Source organism: Cordyceps javanica, chromosome 1 (genome assembly GCF_051103115.1).
Source record: "Cordyceps javanica chromosome 1, complete sequence".
Taxonomy (NCBI): domain Eukaryota; kingdom Fungi; phylum Ascomycota; class Sordariomycetes; order Hypocreales; family Cordycipitaceae; genus Cordyceps; species Cordyceps javanica.
This window is the reverse complement of record NC_139295.1, coordinates 5,737,056-5,753,911: the sequence shown is the minus strand read 5'-3', so window position 1 is coordinate 5,753,911 and position 16,856 is coordinate 5,737,056. Positions and strand designations below refer to the sequence as shown.

Below are 16,856 nucleotides of genomic sequence, written 5' to 3'. Positions count from 1 at the left end.
GCCTGATGCGGCAGGATACGTGCCAGCCGTCACTGGCTACACGAGGAGCGAGCTAAAAGTAGTCAGTTCGTTGTCGCTGAATTTCTGTGTATCCCGCTGGGCCTCAAGTACAGATGACCTTGCGAGCAAATCACCGTGTGGAAAACCACAAATACAAAAAAGAGCCATACATTCTGCTTGCTTCGTTTGTATGTATGTATGTGCGTATGTGCTCTGCTGGGCATCAAGCACTGCACCTCTTTGGCAGGTAATGCACCAATGCTGCACTTTTCGAGGGTTTTCTTCTGCTGCTTGTTTGCACCTTCCCTTCTCAAAAGTGGCGCACCGGTTGGCTGTTGGGGTGTGTCTTTTTTGTTCTTGCTCCAGCCACGCCCATCCCCCCTCCCCTTCCCCTTGCCCAGATCCACTCCCGGTCCATTGTCTCGCCAGTTAGTCCCGTTGTGCGGCGGGTGCAGCATCCTCTGGGGCCATTTTATTTATCCTACCGCACAATGCGCAAGAGACACGGTACAACCAAGGAAAAAAAAAAAGATGCCAACCAAGCTGTAGAAGGAAAAAAAAAAAAAATCGAGGTCGGTAGCCACTCACAAAGATCCGGACTGCCCTGGGTCAGCGTTACTCGCTCTTCGAGAGTCCACTTTTTGGCTCTGGTCCTCCTCCTCTCCCATGCTGCCGCTTGTCGCCCGTATTAGCCACGACCCTGACTGACCTGCTTCCTGGCTGGCTTGCTTGTCGACCTTTCGTCACTCTCTCTTTATTATTAGTATCTTGTCCGCTCCGCGCATGAACCCTCCGCCTCGACATTCTTCTTTTCCATCCCCGAGCTCGACCTTGACCTATTCTTTGCACGCTCGCAGGTAGCGGCGAGTTCTTCTGCTTCATCACCTCACTCGTTCTTCCTCTCTGCCCTTTACGCCTCGAGCTTTTCTTTCGTTGTTTGCTCTTCAAATCTTGCTCCTCCTCCTCCTCTTCCTCACATGTCTTACTAGCAGCACACCTCACCAGAGCGCCAAACCCGTTCACAATTCGGACGTCTTGCGTCCCCCCCTAAGCTTGACGACTGCGATTGCGCCAAGCACGTTGGAAGAAAAAATCAAGTTTAGCATCACTCTCAATCGCATCCTTACTCACCAACCATCCCGCAATGGGTATCGGAAGCTACTTCAAGGCGGACAAGGCAAGCAAGGCCTCTGCGCCGCCGCCTGCGCCGCCGACTGCCCCTCCTCCTCCTGCTTCTTCGCGACCCGAGAGGCCGGAGCGGTTCCAGAGCACAATCATCGGCGAGAAACCCTTCAATGCCAACGACATGGAGCTCCAGGCTCCTACACCGCGCTACAGCTCCCGTCCCGGCTCTACTCGCTCCGGCCACTCCACGCCCTCAAACCACAGCTCCTACATGCTCGACGAGATCAAGCACGAAGTCATGGTCAATTACCTTTACCAGCAGCAGTGCTCTCAGCTCTGGGTCAGCGATGGCTCCGGCGAAATTGAGGGTGTCCTGCTGCGTAAGTCGCGAGGACACTACATGGCCTGCCCTCCCCAGCTCGTCCACTCTCCGTTTGCGCATGCCTGCTCCGCTCTCAATGTCCAGGTAAGCTCGATTCTAGCAATGCGAGCTCCGTCGCACCTCACCCCCCCTCTTGTTTCCTTCTTCCTCTTGGCTGTTGCCTCTTGGGTTACATTGTGCGGCGCAGATTGACTAACTCGAGTTGTAGTGCGCCATGACGGTCAACTCGCGCGTCATCAAGACCTTCCTGCAGTGGTCCCCAGATGCCGTCGACGTCCCGCTCATGAATGGCCTTCGCGTGCAGATTCTCCCCACCATTGAGGATCTGCCTCGTGCTCGCAAATACCAGTTTGCTGCTTTTGTCGCCTCCGAGGGCCTTCTGGTCGTCTGGGACGACGATGCACTCCACCTTGTTCAGCGCGCCAAGGCCATTGAGTCGGAACTCATGGAGCTTGTCTGGAAGGCTGGCAACAGCGACGAAGAAGAGGATGAGAAGCGCGCCGGTGCTGTTGCCGAAGCCGAAATTGACGAGGAGAGCGGCGAGGTCAAGCCCGAAACCCGCCCGGTTCATTTGCAAAACACGATTCTTGTCTCGTTGACCCTCATCCTGGTCATCGTCTCGCTCGGTGCCGCCTGGCGACAGCTGGCCATCGAAGTGTCTGTCGACAACTCTTATATGCGTCTCGCTCTCGTCGCTCTCATGCCCCTCCAGATCTTCTTCACGCTCTTTTTCGCCCAGGTCATTGTCGGCTGCTTGGCCCAGATTTTCGGACCCATCCGTCAACTCACCGTCAACTCCAAGTTCTACTCGGCTCGCCCTCCTCCCCGTCTGACCTCCGCGGTCCTGCCTCACGTTACCATTCAGTGCCCAGTCTACAAGGAGGGTCTTCAGGGTGTCATCATGCCCACCGTCAAGTCCATTAAGCAGGCCATGTCCACATATGAGCTCCAGGGCGGCTCAGCCAACATGTTCATCAACGACGACGGTCTCCAGCTCCTCCCCGAGGAGGACCGCCGCGCCCGTATCGAATTCTATGCCGACAACAGCATTGGCTGGGTCGCTCGCCCCAAGCACGGCGAGGACGGGTTCGTTCGCAAGGGCAAGTTCAAGAAGGCATCCAACATGAACTACGCTCTCATGATTTCCTGCAAAGTCGAGGAGAAGCTTCTGCTCGTCAATCGCACCCCCGACTGGAGCCAGCACGACGAGGCCCTTGCCTACGAGCAAGCCCTCAAGGACGTCCTGGAGGAGAATGGCCGCGCTTGGGCTGATGGCAACATTCGCGTTGGCGACTACATTCTGCTGATTGACTCTGATACTCGTGTTCCCGCTGATTGCTTCCTCGACGCCGTCTCCGAGATGGAGCAGGGCCCCGACGTCGGCATCATGCAATTCTCCTCGGGTGTCATGCAGGTCGTCCACACTTACTTTGAGAATGGCATTACCTTCTTCACCAACCTCATCTACTCCGCTATCCGCTACACCGTTTCCAATGGTGACGTCGCCCCCTTCGTTGGTCACAATGCTTTCCTCCGCTGGTCCGCAATTCAGCAAGTCTCCTACCAGGACGAGGATGGCTACGACAAGTTCTGGTCCGAGAGCCACGTATCCGAGGATTTCGACATGTCCCTGCGTCTCCAGTGCAACGGTTACATTATCCGTCTCGCTGCCTGGGCTGGCGAGGGCTTCAAGGAGGGCGTCTCGCTGACCGTCTACGACGAGCTTGCTCGATGGGAAAAGTACGCCTATGGCTGCAACGAGCTGCTCTTCCACCCTATCCGTACCTGGCTCTGGCGCGGCCCTTTCACGCCCCTCTTCCGCACCTTTCTCTTCTCCAACATTCGCTTCACCTCCAAGATCACCGTCATCTCCTACATCGGTACCTATTATGCCATCGGCGCCGCCTGGATCATGACAACGGTCAACTACTTCCTCATGGGCTGGTTCAACGGTTACCTTGACAAGTACTACGTCGACTCGTGGCAGGTCTGGTTCGCCATCATCATCGTCTTCAACGGCCTCGGCAACATCTCCCTCGCCATCATGCGCTACCGCATTGGCGAGCGCAGCCTGCTGTACGCCATCTACGAGAACTTCAAGTGGACGCTGATGCTTGCCATCTTCCTTGGTGGCCTGTCGCTGCACGTCAGCCAGGCCCTCCTCGCCCACATGTTCGAGATTGACATGACCTGGGGGTCCACCTCCAAAGAGGCCGAGTTCTCCAACTTCTTCATCGAGGTGCCCAAGGTGCTCAAGAGCTTCAAGTTCTCCATCATCTTTGCCCTCATCGCCATTGCCGGCATGATCATCCTGGCCGTCGCGCCGTTTGTGCCCCACGACTGGCGCATCACCGATTTCGTTGCCATCCTGCCCATGTCGACCGTGGCGGCCAGTCACTTCCTGCTGCCCTTTGCCCTAAACCCGGCTCTCATGACATTTTCGTGGTAAAAACACCACAAATGGAGACGCGTCGCTGCGATTCTTCTATTTTCCTCTTCATCCCTCACCTCCTTGATATGCACCCTCCTTTGCCTTTTCACCATCCAGCGGCAGATCGACACACCGCGCCAAGGAAGGCGATTTGCATATAAACTACTCTCACAAACAAACCACTTGCACATGTTGCTGCACAGAACGAAAACAAACCCCACCATACTTAGACGCATATTATATTGGAGTTACACCGGCGCCCACGGCTCTGGATGAGCCTCATTGTTTTACTTTTTATGCTTTTCCCTGTGGTCTTTTTTTCTTGTTTACTCGAATGTTGTTGGATACTATTATTGCCTTAATCCTGTGCTGAAGTGCGCAATGACGTTGCCTACTGCGTAGCCTGCAAAGCCTTCTTGCCCTGGAGAACTGTTTCGGGGCCGATCTGTTCCAGTCGATGATTGTCCCTGGCTGTATGCCCTTTGATCTTTTTATTGTGTTTAGAATGCAAAATTTGGGATGCCCAATTTATGCAGACCAATGCTAATATTTACTACTATTACAACGAGTACACCACAAAAAGCATAATGAATACTTAGCCAGCTCAAGTTTCTTGTGACTTTGCCGCCGTTTTCCAAGTACATGCGAGTTTTGGTGACATGCTGATCGGGCTATCAGCCGGCACCGCAAGGAAGTGATCATCGAGTGCCTGAACGCCGCGATGGGCCTTGGGACGAGTAGTGGAGCGGTAGACGTCCGCCTCACATTGCTCAGCTGGCGGCTCGGGATCAGCGAGCGGCTTGCTGTAGCACAAACAACACTGCATGCACTCCGTAAGTACGTAACATGCGCCAGGCTTGGCTGGCTGGTGTCGTTGAGTCAAGGTGAAACACAATGGGTGCATGCAGGGAAGAACTTGTCACTTCAGTAAGTACTCAGTAGTCGAAAATCTCTTCTGGTCGGCCCTTGAGACAAATTCGACATGTAGATGGTGCGTGTAGTAGTGGTGGCTGGGACAATCTACTGACGACGATGGGCGTGGCTGAATCTGTCAGAGATGCTGTCACTGCTTCCATACAAAGGTCGCAATGACCGAAACCAGACTGTCCGGTTCAGTTGACGGGAGGAGTGAATGGGTCGGATGTGGCGGTGATGTGAGATGAGACTTTGACTGTGATATTGCTCATCTGCAAGACATGGCGGTATCCGACAAAAAATGCTTCCCCCAGAGCCCGAGTTGTGGCGTTGGTAGGCTCGACTCTCGCAAATGAGAGGCCATGAGGGGCCATGGAAGCAGGAAGCTCTGCAAAGCAGCAATGCAAGTGTGCCATGCAGCAAATGTTTCGGTGCCAACCTGGGCGACGTGGTAGCAATCGGGTCAGAGTTCAACCACCCCCTCCCTCGGAGACACCGCCGCAGGCAGGGCGTCAGCTAAGCTCACAGGTTTCGGTTGTGCTTTGGTAAGTTGGAGCAATGTACTCCGTACGGAGTATGGATATGTGGATGGAGAGGGATGACCTTGCCCTGAGGAAAGTTGGCCGGGTGGCAATCCGTTGCTGATGATGAGGCAGTGGCTTCCAGACCTTGGCCGCGAGCAGCGAAACACGACGGGAGGTTGTAGCGAGGCGCGGAGAAGCCGAAAACAGAGTTCAGTGGGCGGCCAATATCGACGTGGTATGGGCCATGGGCCATGGTACAGTGGAGAGGAGAGAAGTTCTGCCAGACTGTCAGAGGCGAGTTACATGATCAAGAGAGATGGCGAGGCTGGCAAGTGGCTTATATGCCAGCGTTGATGGTAGGTAGCTTTTTTTGCGGCAGGCTTGGTCTGATGGATCCCTCGCTTGGGCTCTTTTGCAAGACTCAAGAGACACAAGAGGCTATTTTGCAGCCGGTGGGCAGCGAACGACGTCGCTGCTGGATCAACTAGATTGTGTTGTAATGTGCTGTTTGCCAAGCTGCGTGATGCTGCTTCTACGTGATGTGGCTACCTACTAATCTAGGTAGGTACTTGTCAGTACCTATTATTAGTTAGGACTGAGAGGTACCTACACTCTTCCCATTTACTTGAAGGCGCTTTTCTTTTCTTTTCTTTCTTCTTCTTCTTTTTTTATCTTTTTTTTTCTCTTAATGCAAGTCAGTCGTCTATATTCATTTCGTCTCGGCGTAATTTATTTTACTTTTCTCGTCGACGTTCAATTGCTTCTCGACAAGACCTGTGGCGGAGGCCACTCCCATTCATAGCGCGGGCTTATTATAGTGACGCTATCCCCTAAGCGGACGCTGCCCGCCAGTGGCAGCCCTGTTGACCCCGCTGGTACTTGCATCTCCTCCGCATTTGCCCCATCGCTCCAGGTACCACCGGCTCGGCCTCCGCCGAGTCGTCCTACCGGTAAGTACTCCGTATGTAGGTGCTCCTCTCAAATATCCAAATAAAACGTGGATCTACCTACCCACTGGCACTCGGCGTCTGTCGTACGAGGTGCCTCTTATTGCTTCGACCCCCCCTTCCAAGCACGAGGCTGGCAAGTATACCGACCTTTTCTCCTTGTGGCTCTCCTCTCTTTCTACTGGATCCTTTATAGAATACCTGCCACTCATGATCACAATCTCGTGGTTGCTCATGCCAATCTCCCAGCTCTCCCAGTCCCAGTGAGCCAAAAGACAGTTTCAAAAGTTTCAACTTGCCAGGTTATTTGGAAAGAGCTTGGACAATGTTGAATACATGGTCCGCGCTTTTCACGGCTTCTGGTCATCTTTGCTTGAGCTCGAATGCGGCCTCAACCTCATCACTTTCATCTCTGGTAGCTACATCAATCTGGCAATTCTTGCTCCTCTAGGTCTAGATGACGGAAATTTGTAACCCGTTCTACCGCATACTGTCACTGACCATGTCCTCTCTGCTCCAAATGTGACTGCGTGTGAGCCCGCTTGCTGGAGCCGTCTCCCCCCTTCTCCTCCGGCTGGAAGAAAGCTGCTAAGGAACGTGTAGCTGCGGCCGACAGACCTGTATCTTCACACTGGTCGGCCTACACACATCCACAAGGGGCGTCATCGACAGCTGGGGGGGTCGTCTGACTACGGCTCTGGCACCAGCGTACCATATTGGTAACTTCATGATAGACGCACCCAGACCGAAGCGAGGTTGCCGCGGCGAGCTCCGATGCTTCAGACACCAGTATTCGTTGGTCCCTTGCTGGCAGCATCAAGTTTGAGAACGTCACCGCTCACAGGCATGTCCCCGAAGTGCTCGTCATTACCCGCGCCATCCTCCGACCGAAGCACCTCGGCGCCAACATATGTATCGTCGACGGCGTCCTCAGCACCGTCGATCCGACCTTTTGACCTCGTCGTCGACGGCGTCATGGCCGAGCAGCTGCTTGGCTGTACTTTCATCCAGGTGACGCATCACCTCGTTACGCTTGACGATGCATCGCAGGTGATCAAGCTTCACAAGGTTCACAAGGTTCACAAGGATTCACATTAAGGGCATACATGAACCAAAGAGTAGAGGTAACCATGTGTGCTTTTTATTCCGAATACATACGCAATATTCCACGTTTGACATGCTTCAATTTGATTATCCTTTTATTCTATTCTATAACGACGCACAACCAAAGACTAGATGAAGCCCCAAGAAAACCAAAGAAATGACAAAAACGCCTCTATCTCTTTCGTTGCAGAATGCTCTAAATCCTCCTTGCTTTTCTACTCATCATCATGAACACGTCCATGTCCTTCAATTGCGGAGCTTGCTTCTATGCGAGCCTCTATCGCAAGGCCAGGTCGTGTCTGCACAAGCCGTACATGTAAACCAATGCCTTTTTGCTATATCCCCATGAAACCCGAAAACCCGCCGTGTTGACTTCCCAAGCAATGTCTACATTGCAGTTTTCATTTTATATAAAGTTCTTCCTCCACGTATAGATACGATTCAATGACGGTTTTATTTCTCTTTCCAACAAAAAGGGCGAATTTTACTCTTCGTCGTCAGTATCGGGAGGATGAGGCGTGCCCTTGGGACTGTTGAGCCACTCAATGTGGCGCAGACGGCGACGGACCTCACGCTCCTTGAGCTCCTTCTTGGTAATCTTGCGCTTCTTCTTGGCCTTGAACTTCATGTCTGAGTTGTCCTCGGCGCCCGAGTTGACAGCAGAGGAGACGACCGAGTTGGCGGCAGTGGAGGCAACAGTGGAGGCCACGCCGCTGGCGACGCCGCTGGCCGGGTTGCTGCTGTCCTCGAAGCGATCGAGGCTGATGGCGGCGGTGCCGCGCAGGGCGACCTGGCCATCGCGGACGTGCCACTGCTCCGAGCACAGGGCGCCGACGAATTCCTCGTTGTGAGAGATGAGGATCACGCCACCCTTGAACTCGCGAATGGCTACGGCGAGGCCGCCCAGCGAGTCACGGTCCAAGAAGTTGGTCGGCTCGTCGAGGACCAGCAGATGCGGGTTGTTCCACATGGCACCGGCAATCACGACCTTGACCTTTTGGCCGCCCGACAGCGAGCCGATCTCGTTGTGGTTTGCGATTTCGGGGTCGAGGCCGAGATCCTCAAAGTGCTTGGAGATGACCGAAGGCTGCAGCTCGCGGTAGCCGAGACCCTCGCGGGACGCCTCATGGTCGTCAAACTCCTGCACGAGCTTGTCGAAGCCAAGCTCGAGAAGCGTCTCGCGCGAGACCTGCGAGTTGTGCTTGGGCATCAGGCCGCGCCACTTGACCTCATACTGGAAAGTCTTCTTGTACTTTTGACGACCGACAAGGGCTTCGATCTGTCTGGCCGACTTGCCGTCCTTGAGATCCACCCATTTCTCGAGCTGAGCGCGGTCGGCTTCTGAGAGGACACGAGTCTGCTTCATGTGGACCTCACGGTCGTCACCGTGCTGGTAACGCCATTGGAGGTACTGGTTGGGGGTCTTTTCCAAGTGCATCTCCACGTGCTCGAGGGCGTGCTGCTTGATGTAGCCGATGCGCAGGTTAGGGTGCTTCTCGACCTTGCCGGTGTTGGGAATAGCTTCTCCAGTCAGTAGCTTGATGAGGGTCGACTTGCCGGCACCGTTGGGGCCAATAATGGCAACACGAGAGGACAGTGTCAGCTGGCAAGATACTTCTGACAGAGAAGGCTTAGGAGAGCCGGGGTAAGCGTATGAGACGTTGCTCATGCGGATGATGGCGCGGGTCTGCGACTTGACGCCTGTTAGGATACCAGGAGGCGGGAATTTGAACTGGACATTGCTAGCGGACAGAGTGTAGTAGCTCTTAGCCTCGGGCTTGATCTGAACAAAGTTGGCCAGGTTGCCCTTGTAACAAGCCAGCTTCTTGTTGGGCTCGTAGTGGTAGATATCGGTAGTGACGTTGTCGAGGAAGCCGGAGTCGTGAGAGACGATCAAACTAGTGATATCAGGGTGCGACTTGAGGTAATTTTCCAACCAGGCGATATTGGTAACGTCCAAGTGGTTAGTAGGTTCGTCAAGCAGCAGCACGTCGGCCTTTTGCAGCATGGCTCGAGCCAAGGCGAGCTTCATCTTCCAACCGCCCGAGAGCGAGCCAACCTTTTGGCTCTGACGACCCTCGGGGCCAGAGGTGAATCCGAACTCTTCCAAGACTTCAGAGATGCGCTCGGTACCTTGGGGTCCAATCTCAGGGTCCTTGGCAACAAACTCCAGGATGCTGATGTCAGCATCCTCACCCTGGTTATGCTCGACGTAGCAGGTGCGAAGGACATCTTGAGGAGGAAATCCCTCGAGCTTTCCATTAGCGATACTTCTCATGAGCGTAGATTTACCAGCACCGTTGCGGCCGCAGAGGCCATAGCGATGGCCCTTGAGAAGTCTCAGATTGGTGTGAGAGAGGAGCAACATGCCACCATAGGCAAGAGAAAAGTCAGCATTGACAATCTCGACCTCGCCGTCGTCCTCTTTCTCAGGCACGCCGAACCGGCTGTGATCCAGATCGACGTAGAATTTCTGGACAGCATCACCGACGGCAGCAGGAGTCTCGGCATCCTGTACCAGGTTATGCAGGTAAGGAGTGATGCGAGCGGCGATGCGAGTAATGAATCGGTAGTTGACGTTGGTAGCAACCATGTCGCAAATATAAGGCTGAGCTTGCTTATAAAGATCTAGCTGGCCAGTGAGGCCATTGTGCTTCTGAATTTCGGCGTCAAGAACCTTGGCGACGTCGTCGGGAGTTGTGCGGGCAACAATGTCGCTGTCCTCACCCATGGCCTTCTTCATGGTAGCAAGAGCACGCTCGGCGAGCTCGCGAACCTCGGGGAGCGAAGCACGGTCGCACACACCCTTGACACCAGGTGTCAGCTTGGGGAGGAATGTACGAGCCTCGATGGGATCGTGGACAAGCTTGGTCAGATTCTCTACAATGACAACAGTCTGGCGCAGAACTTCCTGGGCGGTGTTGGGGTTGTTGAGAGAACGCTCGAGGAAGGGAGTCAGCAGCGCAAGAACGGGCGAGGTGACAATGGCGACAAAGGTGGTCTGGGAAAGTGCGTGTATCGCTTTTTGCAGCGTCTGAGCCGAAGGATGCTGCATAGTGTCGACAAGGAGCGGGATGCGAGGGGCAACGTCGTCGTTGGAGAGAAGCGCGGTTAGGGAGTTCATTGTCTGAACAGACTGCTTCTCGACCTCGGACTTGAGGTCGTGCATGCCCTCTTCAACAATGGGAATGAGGGAGGCGAGCTTGGCGCCCATGGCCTCGCGGAGAACATCCTTCTCGGCAGCTTCCTCCTTTGTAGTGCCGACAGCAAACTTGGACCTGTCGGCCATCTTCTGGAGGAGCTTGTAGGCACCGACGGTGCCTTGCCACTTGCCAGTCTTCTTGGAGAGGTAGGCCATCAAGGCAGGAAGAAGGCCAGAGACTAGGCTCTCTGCGCTGAGGCTATTGAATAGGGCGTCGAGGCCATACTGGGCAGCCTCGCGGACGACGGCGCCCTTGTCAGCCAGAGCATCGAGTGCACATGCGACCATGCCGTCGGCCGGGCTGAGGAGGACGACCTCGCTTATTGGCTGTCGGGTAGGAAATCGCTCGAAGATGGCGCCGAGAAGATTCTGGCTGGACTCGCGGCGGATGCCACTCTTCTTGTCGTTGGCAGCCTTTTTGATGTCGGCAACGATGCCATAGTGGTGAAGGCCAACGACGCCGACTGAGTTGAGAAGCAGTTCGCAGAGCCCATAGCAGGCGTCTATGCAGGCGTTGGAGGACTGCGCGGTGAAGATTGTATCGAGAAAGGCCGTGACATCTTGCTGGGATGGCGGGGGAGGGGCAGCCTTGGAAATGGCCGTCGGGAGAGACGGGGGAGAAACGGGGTGAGGCATGATGCGTATCGTATAGTCGTTCCCTTGTGATGCCAGTCAACAAGATGGAAGAGGCCTCGAAACGCTGCGCCGTGAAATGCGCGCGCAAGAACTGGGAAGGGGAGAAAATGGATAAGAGAAAAAGGCTGCGTGGCCGAGAAAAAGCGCAGGCGGAAGTATTACTATGCGAGTGCCCGCCAGTACTGCCACGGCAAAATAATTTTTCTCTTATCTTATCGGAGGGGCCACAGTCAGAAGCCAACCAGCCCGCCCGCCCGCCCGCCAGCCGACCAGCCAGCCAACCAACCAAGACGCCACTAATTGCCCGTGACCCGCCGACGGAGATGAATGGCTGGGGGAAAGATGGCCTTCTCAAGGGCCCGAGACTACTTAGAGAAAACGTACAAGTATACATGGGAAATCCATCAAAATTTGTAAAGTAACGAGACTGTGTTTCGATGTATTTTTATCTCGTCAGTGGGTGCAGAGACAGGCCGCAGACTGTGCGTCCAAACTCCGACAGTACTTATCGTCTCGGTGCACTGTACTTACGGAGTAGTCCCTCCCAGGTACCGAGTAAGTACCTGATTGGTGAGGAACCCAGCTAGGTGCGTAGGTACCCATGCCATGGTCCTTATGTTTGGTACTGGTATACTTTCAAGGGCGCTGCCTTACTGGCACAAGCACAGAATCCTGGCATGTATCCGACTTACCAGTACGAAGCTATCATTATGGAGAATTGCTACAGAAAAAACGTAAACCGTAAGATTATATTCTAGGCATGCCAGAAACGCATACTGGGGCAAGTAACCTTGGTTATTTTCTGCATCACTGTGGCCTCACCTTCTGTGTAGGTACCTCGTAGTCACTTAGTCACTGTAGCCACTGTAAGTATGCATTGGCCGCTGCAAGTACTTACTTACTTATACCCAGCCAGCGTTCTGCAGGCAAACATCGCAAAGTTAATAAGTACTTACCAAAGCTCAATGGGGCTGCCTTGTATGATTAAATTTATTGAATTCTGACTGCGATGGCAATCTGGCTCAAACACGGGCTTCATCAGTGCACCTCTACGCAAATACTTGGGAGAAACGCGGGTGGCATGGGACTGTAGATGAAGAGAGGTCCGTCGTCTTTGGCTACTTGTCATCTCGATCAAATAAGCAAGTAGAGTGCTCTACTCTTCCTGAATATTATAAGTAGTACATTGGCATTATATCATATAGCATTGCACATACAACTCGGTTAGCTACTTGCGTCAACCTCCTGTTTCGCCCTACCTGCCGTGCAGCAACGCACTGCCGTCCCGCCTGCATACGACACCCTCCACAAAGTGCACCGTCGCATGGCATCTGCAAACGTACTGATAAAACGTCTTTTTGAGATGGTATTCTCAACCATCCAAGATTATATGGTAATCGCCAAGCTTATTCGCCGCCTCCCCTCCATGACTGCCGTGGCGCTTGGACTCTCTCCCTCAGCCCCTTACTTAGAGAAGCGCCCCACACTGTCCATCCACCACTGATTGCCCGCTAATTAATTTTAATGAGCCCAGCCGAGAGAAGCACAAAGCACTTCACCAAACCAAAAGAAACAAAGCCGCTTTGTCTTTCTTGGTCGCTGCCGTGATCGCCGGCTTCTCCGCTTCCTTCCTCCCTTTTTCTCAAATCAGCCACTCATTATCATCGTCACCACTACTTCCACTCAACGTCCTTCTTTCTACGCCCCAACTCTATCGCGTCACTAACTCCTTCGTCCCTTCCACGCCTCCTCCCGGCCCCCGAAAAGCGATTCTCCCCATCAATCCGCGCGCCGTCCAACAGCGGAACTCTGTCTCGTTACCTGCTCTTGGCTGCCCCCCTCGTATCCCCTCATTCGCCATTCGGTACCGACATGTTCTTTTGTGACGTTTGATAACCAAGCCATCACCTCATCGCAGCCATGGCCGCGAGGCGTCCCTCTGATCGCCCCCCCTCGCCGCTTGACGAGAGTGGCTTCCCGGCAACGCAACTCGGCAGCACTCAGCATGCACGTCCCGCTAGCATCGTATCCTCGCGAATGACCGACGTTGGTAGTGAGGATGGTCAGTCGTCTCCCGAAGAAACCAAAGACGGCGCCGCCAAACCTGGTACCGCCGGTGCCTTGCGAAACAAATACCCAACGACCGCTCGGCAACAGAAATTGTTTAACAAGACTAAGCCAACCGCTCCTTCGCCCGCCACAAACCGAAGTCATGTCCCTTCGCTTACCTCCAACGCGTTTTTCCGACCCATGAGCTCGCAGAAGCTCCAAGCGCAGAGAGCTGCTGCTGCTCGCCCTGCCGCTACTCTTCAGCCTCCCGCCGAGTTCGAAAACCTCGATGATGGTATGACAGACGCCGGCGGCTCTACCATTGGAAATTCCACGGCGCATCGAGAAACACCTTTAGGCAACCGGCCGCATTCCCACGGCACGGAAATGGCGGATCAGGAAACTCTCGATCGCTTGACAGCCAACGCCAGCCCTACAGCTGGCCATGTCCCAACTGATAGCTTGACTGAAAGCACACGGCCGCTTAAGCAGCGACGCAACAGCACGCGTGACCAACCGACATCCCCGGTAGCTGAAAAGTCCACTCGCTCTTTCCGCTCCAGTTTCCGTCTGGGCCGGAGAAGCGATGCCAGCGCAGGTCGACCCCGCGGCACCAATGGCGCCGAAAAGTTGTACTCGAACGCTTCCTCGCCTCGACTGCGCCCAGTTGACTCGCAAGGTCGGCCCGCGACGGGCGCCACCACAAAGCCGGGGCACGACCACGGCAAGCTTGGCTGGGTCTATCAATACTTTGAGGGTAACATTGTCTTCTGTCTCGGCGGCAGATGGCAAAATACTCGGCACAGGCCCATGAACATCGCCACCGGCATTTTCATTCTCGTTCCCTGCGTCCTCTTCTTCGTCTCCGAAGCCTCCTGGCTCTGGCACAACATCTCTCCAGCGCTCCCCATCATCGGCGCATACCTCAGTTTCATATGTTTCTCTTCTTTTCTTCACGCATCCGTCTCGGATCCAGGTGTATGTGTTGAGTTCTTTGCCTTGAAATATCCGCTGCTAACAGTTCTAGATTCTGCCACGAAACCTTCATCAATTTCCTCCCCTGGGAGATAATGACGACCCCCTGCAGTTGGGACCGCCAACAAACGACTGGACGCTCGTCAAGTCAGCCGAACCATCGGCTGCTGCCATGGAAGTGCCGGTGAAGCATTGCCGCACATGCAACATCTGGCGCCCACCTCGCGCCCATCACTGTCGACTGTGTGATAACTGCATCGAGACACACGATCATCACTGCGTCTGGCTCAACAACTGCGTTGGCAAGCGCAACTACAAGTACTTTTTCACCTTCATCTCAAGCGGAACCCTTCTTTCCTTGTTCCTCATTGGCACCAGCCTAACTCAGATCCTCATCTTTCGCAACGACGAAAACATTTCTTTTGGCCAAGCTATTGACCACTTCAGAGCCCCATTCGCTCTGGTTGTCATTTCGGCCCTGGCATTCTGCTATCCATTTGCTTTGCTTGTATATCATCTGTTTTGGATCGCTCGAGGCGAGACAACGCGAGAATATGTCAACTCGCACAAGTTTGACAAGAAGGAGCGCTATCGCCCTTTCAGCCAGGGTAACCTGTTCAAGAACTTTATTGCAGTGCTCTGCCGTCCGCGGGGCCCAAGTTACTATACATTCAAGGGCAACTATAAGCACGGCGATCAGCGTCTTGGAGTGCGCCGAGACCTGCGTTCCCGCCAAGATTCTCAGGGAATGGAGCTGGGTGCTGTCCAAGGTTCCGTGCAAGGCTTCCAGGGACCGGTCGCTCTGCGTGGAGAGAGTCGCCAATAGTGACGGCCATTCTCCAGTTCGACTTCTATTCTTTTTTTTTAACCTGCACGAACCCGATATGGTTCGATTCATGCGTTGAGCGAGCGTTCTTGTCTCTTCCCGCCGTCTTTTTTCCTTTTTCTTTTTTTTTTGACCATGGAAATCCTAGCATCATTTTACCGCACGATGTACTGATAGAATACCCGGGCGATTAACATACTGTGCGTGTACATATTCATCTAGTGTAATTAGGCGGTACAGATTAATGTCCAATAATAGTAATCAGCCACCACGCAATGATGTCCTGCGAGACATGGGCGACAGTCTGGTACCTAGAGTTGTCGTTGGTCACCATTCTCTCTTTTTTCTGTCCAGTTCTTATTGTTTTTATTTTTGTCCCCATGAAAGCGCTCATTTCTAGCGAAGCTGTATTATTCATATATAGTAACTAGTTATGCATACCTACCTATGCAGCGTAAAACGCCGGTATGACCCGGGATCCAACGTCCACACAATGGGCTGATTCCCGAGCACGTGATTCGCTACAGCTCCCCAATGGGTTGGTGCAAGCAGCAGCGCCAATGAGCTTGGCCGCTTTGGAGCTTTTTGCCTAGGCCCGTCTCGACAACGTCATTTTTCTTCTTCCTGCTCACTCATCCCTAAACACCGCACAACCGGAAGAAGACATCCAAGCCCAAGAAGCAGCAACAATGGCCTCCAGCATCACCCGCCGCTACTTTTCCACCACCATCCGCCGCATGGCGGAGCAGAACCTCAAGGCCGAGTCGAAGCGCAACCCCGAGACTCTGGTGCGTCCCTTTTTTTTTCTTTCCTTACTCTGTCCCCGGTCCGGGGTCGCCATCTCACCAATTGAGCCGAACGTTACCCGCCAGACAACAACGGCAACGATGACCGTCCACCGTATCGGTTGAGACGGGCTACCAAAGATTCAATTGGCTCGGGAACCGAGAGGCAGACAAAAGATGAGGTGGACGTTGAGGGCTAATATGTGATTGATACAGATCCTCGGTGGTGTCATGGTCGCTGCTCTCGGCGGCGCCGGCTATTACCTAGGTGAGCACCCATTTCCTTGAACGTGTCTGCACAACGAGAATCAATCCGCTGGGGGGCGTGGGGAGGGAGAAAGCAAAGAAGGGAAGGCTGACCGCGAACGCCGCTCGAACGAACTAGGCCGCAACCCTACCACCTCTACCTCCGAGTCCAGCGTGCACGTCACCAAGGGCAGCGCGCCGTGGGAGTCGGGCGACCACGCCAAGTACAAGTACCAGCCCGGCGGCGACCCGGATGCCGAGCCGCGCGACGCGCCGTCGGCCGTCAACACCGTCGTCGTCCCCAACGTCACCCTCACCCAGGAGTTCCACGACAAGTACAACAAGTGGGGCAAGGACGGCTACCCTTAGAGCCCGAGAGCAAGGTGTCGCGCCCGTGGTTGGGGATTCGAAGGAGCGTTGCAGAGGAACAAGGATAAGGGGGTTGGGGTCTGGAAGGGAACTCTGTAGTAGAGTTGTGTAACATTTTTTTTTCCGGCAAAAGAAGAATACAAGTTTCAATGATGTCAACTGTTTCCCAAAAACCTGCGTGCAAATGGGGGAGAAATGACGGCCGAATATTCTCGTGGCATCACGGTATGGTAGTTGACGCTTTCTAAAGGTCAATGAGAGGGTGTACATGTGCGGCATACGTTTCAACATGTCAAATTGTAAATCACTGAAAGATGAAGATATCAGCTCATAACACCGT

At 54.1% G+C, this 16,856-nt stretch overlaps 5 protein-coding genes across 5 annotated transcripts; 3 read left to right on the top strand and 2 right to left on the bottom strand.

Annotated features, from left to right (window-relative positions):
* Nucleotides 1-1,144: 1,144 nt before the first annotated feature.
* On the top strand, nt 1,145-3,956 carry V2A60_001729 (glycosyl transferase family group 2-domain-containing protein; the record flags this gene model as incomplete). The annotated part of the gene is made up of 2 exons (XM_083253086.1): nt 1,145-1,591; nt 1,716-3,956. The coding sequence occupies 2 exons, from the start codon at nt 1,145-1,147 to the stop codon at nt 3,954-3,956; spliced, it is 2,688 nt and encodes an 895-aa protein (XP_083109212.1).
* A 3,147-nt stretch (nt 3,957-7,103) lies between these two features.
* V2A60_001728 (uncharacterized protein) lies at nt 7,104-7,301 on the bottom strand (the record flags this gene model as incomplete). The annotated part of the gene is made up of 1 exon (XM_083253085.1): nt 7,104-7,301. The coding sequence occupies one exon, from the start codon at nt 7,299-7,301 to the stop codon at nt 7,104-7,106; it is 198 nt and encodes a 65-aa protein (XP_083109211.1).
* Nucleotides 7,302-7,912: 611 nt separating this feature from the next.
* V2A60_001727 (translation termination modulator NEW1) lies at nt 7,913-11,266 on the bottom strand (the record flags this gene model as incomplete). The annotated part of the gene is made up of 1 exon (XM_083253084.1): nt 7,913-11,266. One exon carries the CDS (start codon nt 11,264-11,266, stop codon nt 7,913-7,915), a length of 3,354 nt encoding a protein of 1,117 aa, XP_083109210.1.
* Nucleotides 11,267-13,186: 1,920 nt separating this feature from the next.
* Nucleotides 13,187-15,116, top strand: V2A60_001726 (palmitoyltransferase ERF2; the record flags this gene model as incomplete). Its single annotated transcript, XM_083253083.1, has 2 exons — nt 13,187-14,293; nt 14,343-15,116. The coding sequence occupies 2 exons, from the start codon at nt 13,187-13,189 to the stop codon at nt 15,114-15,116; spliced, it is 1,881 nt and encodes a 626-aa protein (XP_083109209.1).
* Nucleotides 15,117-15,805: 689 nt separating this feature from the next.
* Nucleotides 15,806-16,516, top strand: V2A60_001725 (uncharacterized protein; the record flags this gene model as incomplete). Its single annotated transcript, XM_083253082.1, has 3 exons — nt 15,806-15,904; nt 16,118-16,169; nt 16,287-16,516. 3 exons carry the CDS (start codon nt 15,806-15,808, stop codon nt 16,514-16,516), a joined length of 381 nt encoding a protein of 126 aa, XP_083109208.1.
* Nucleotides 16,517-16,856: the final 340 nt, after the last annotated feature.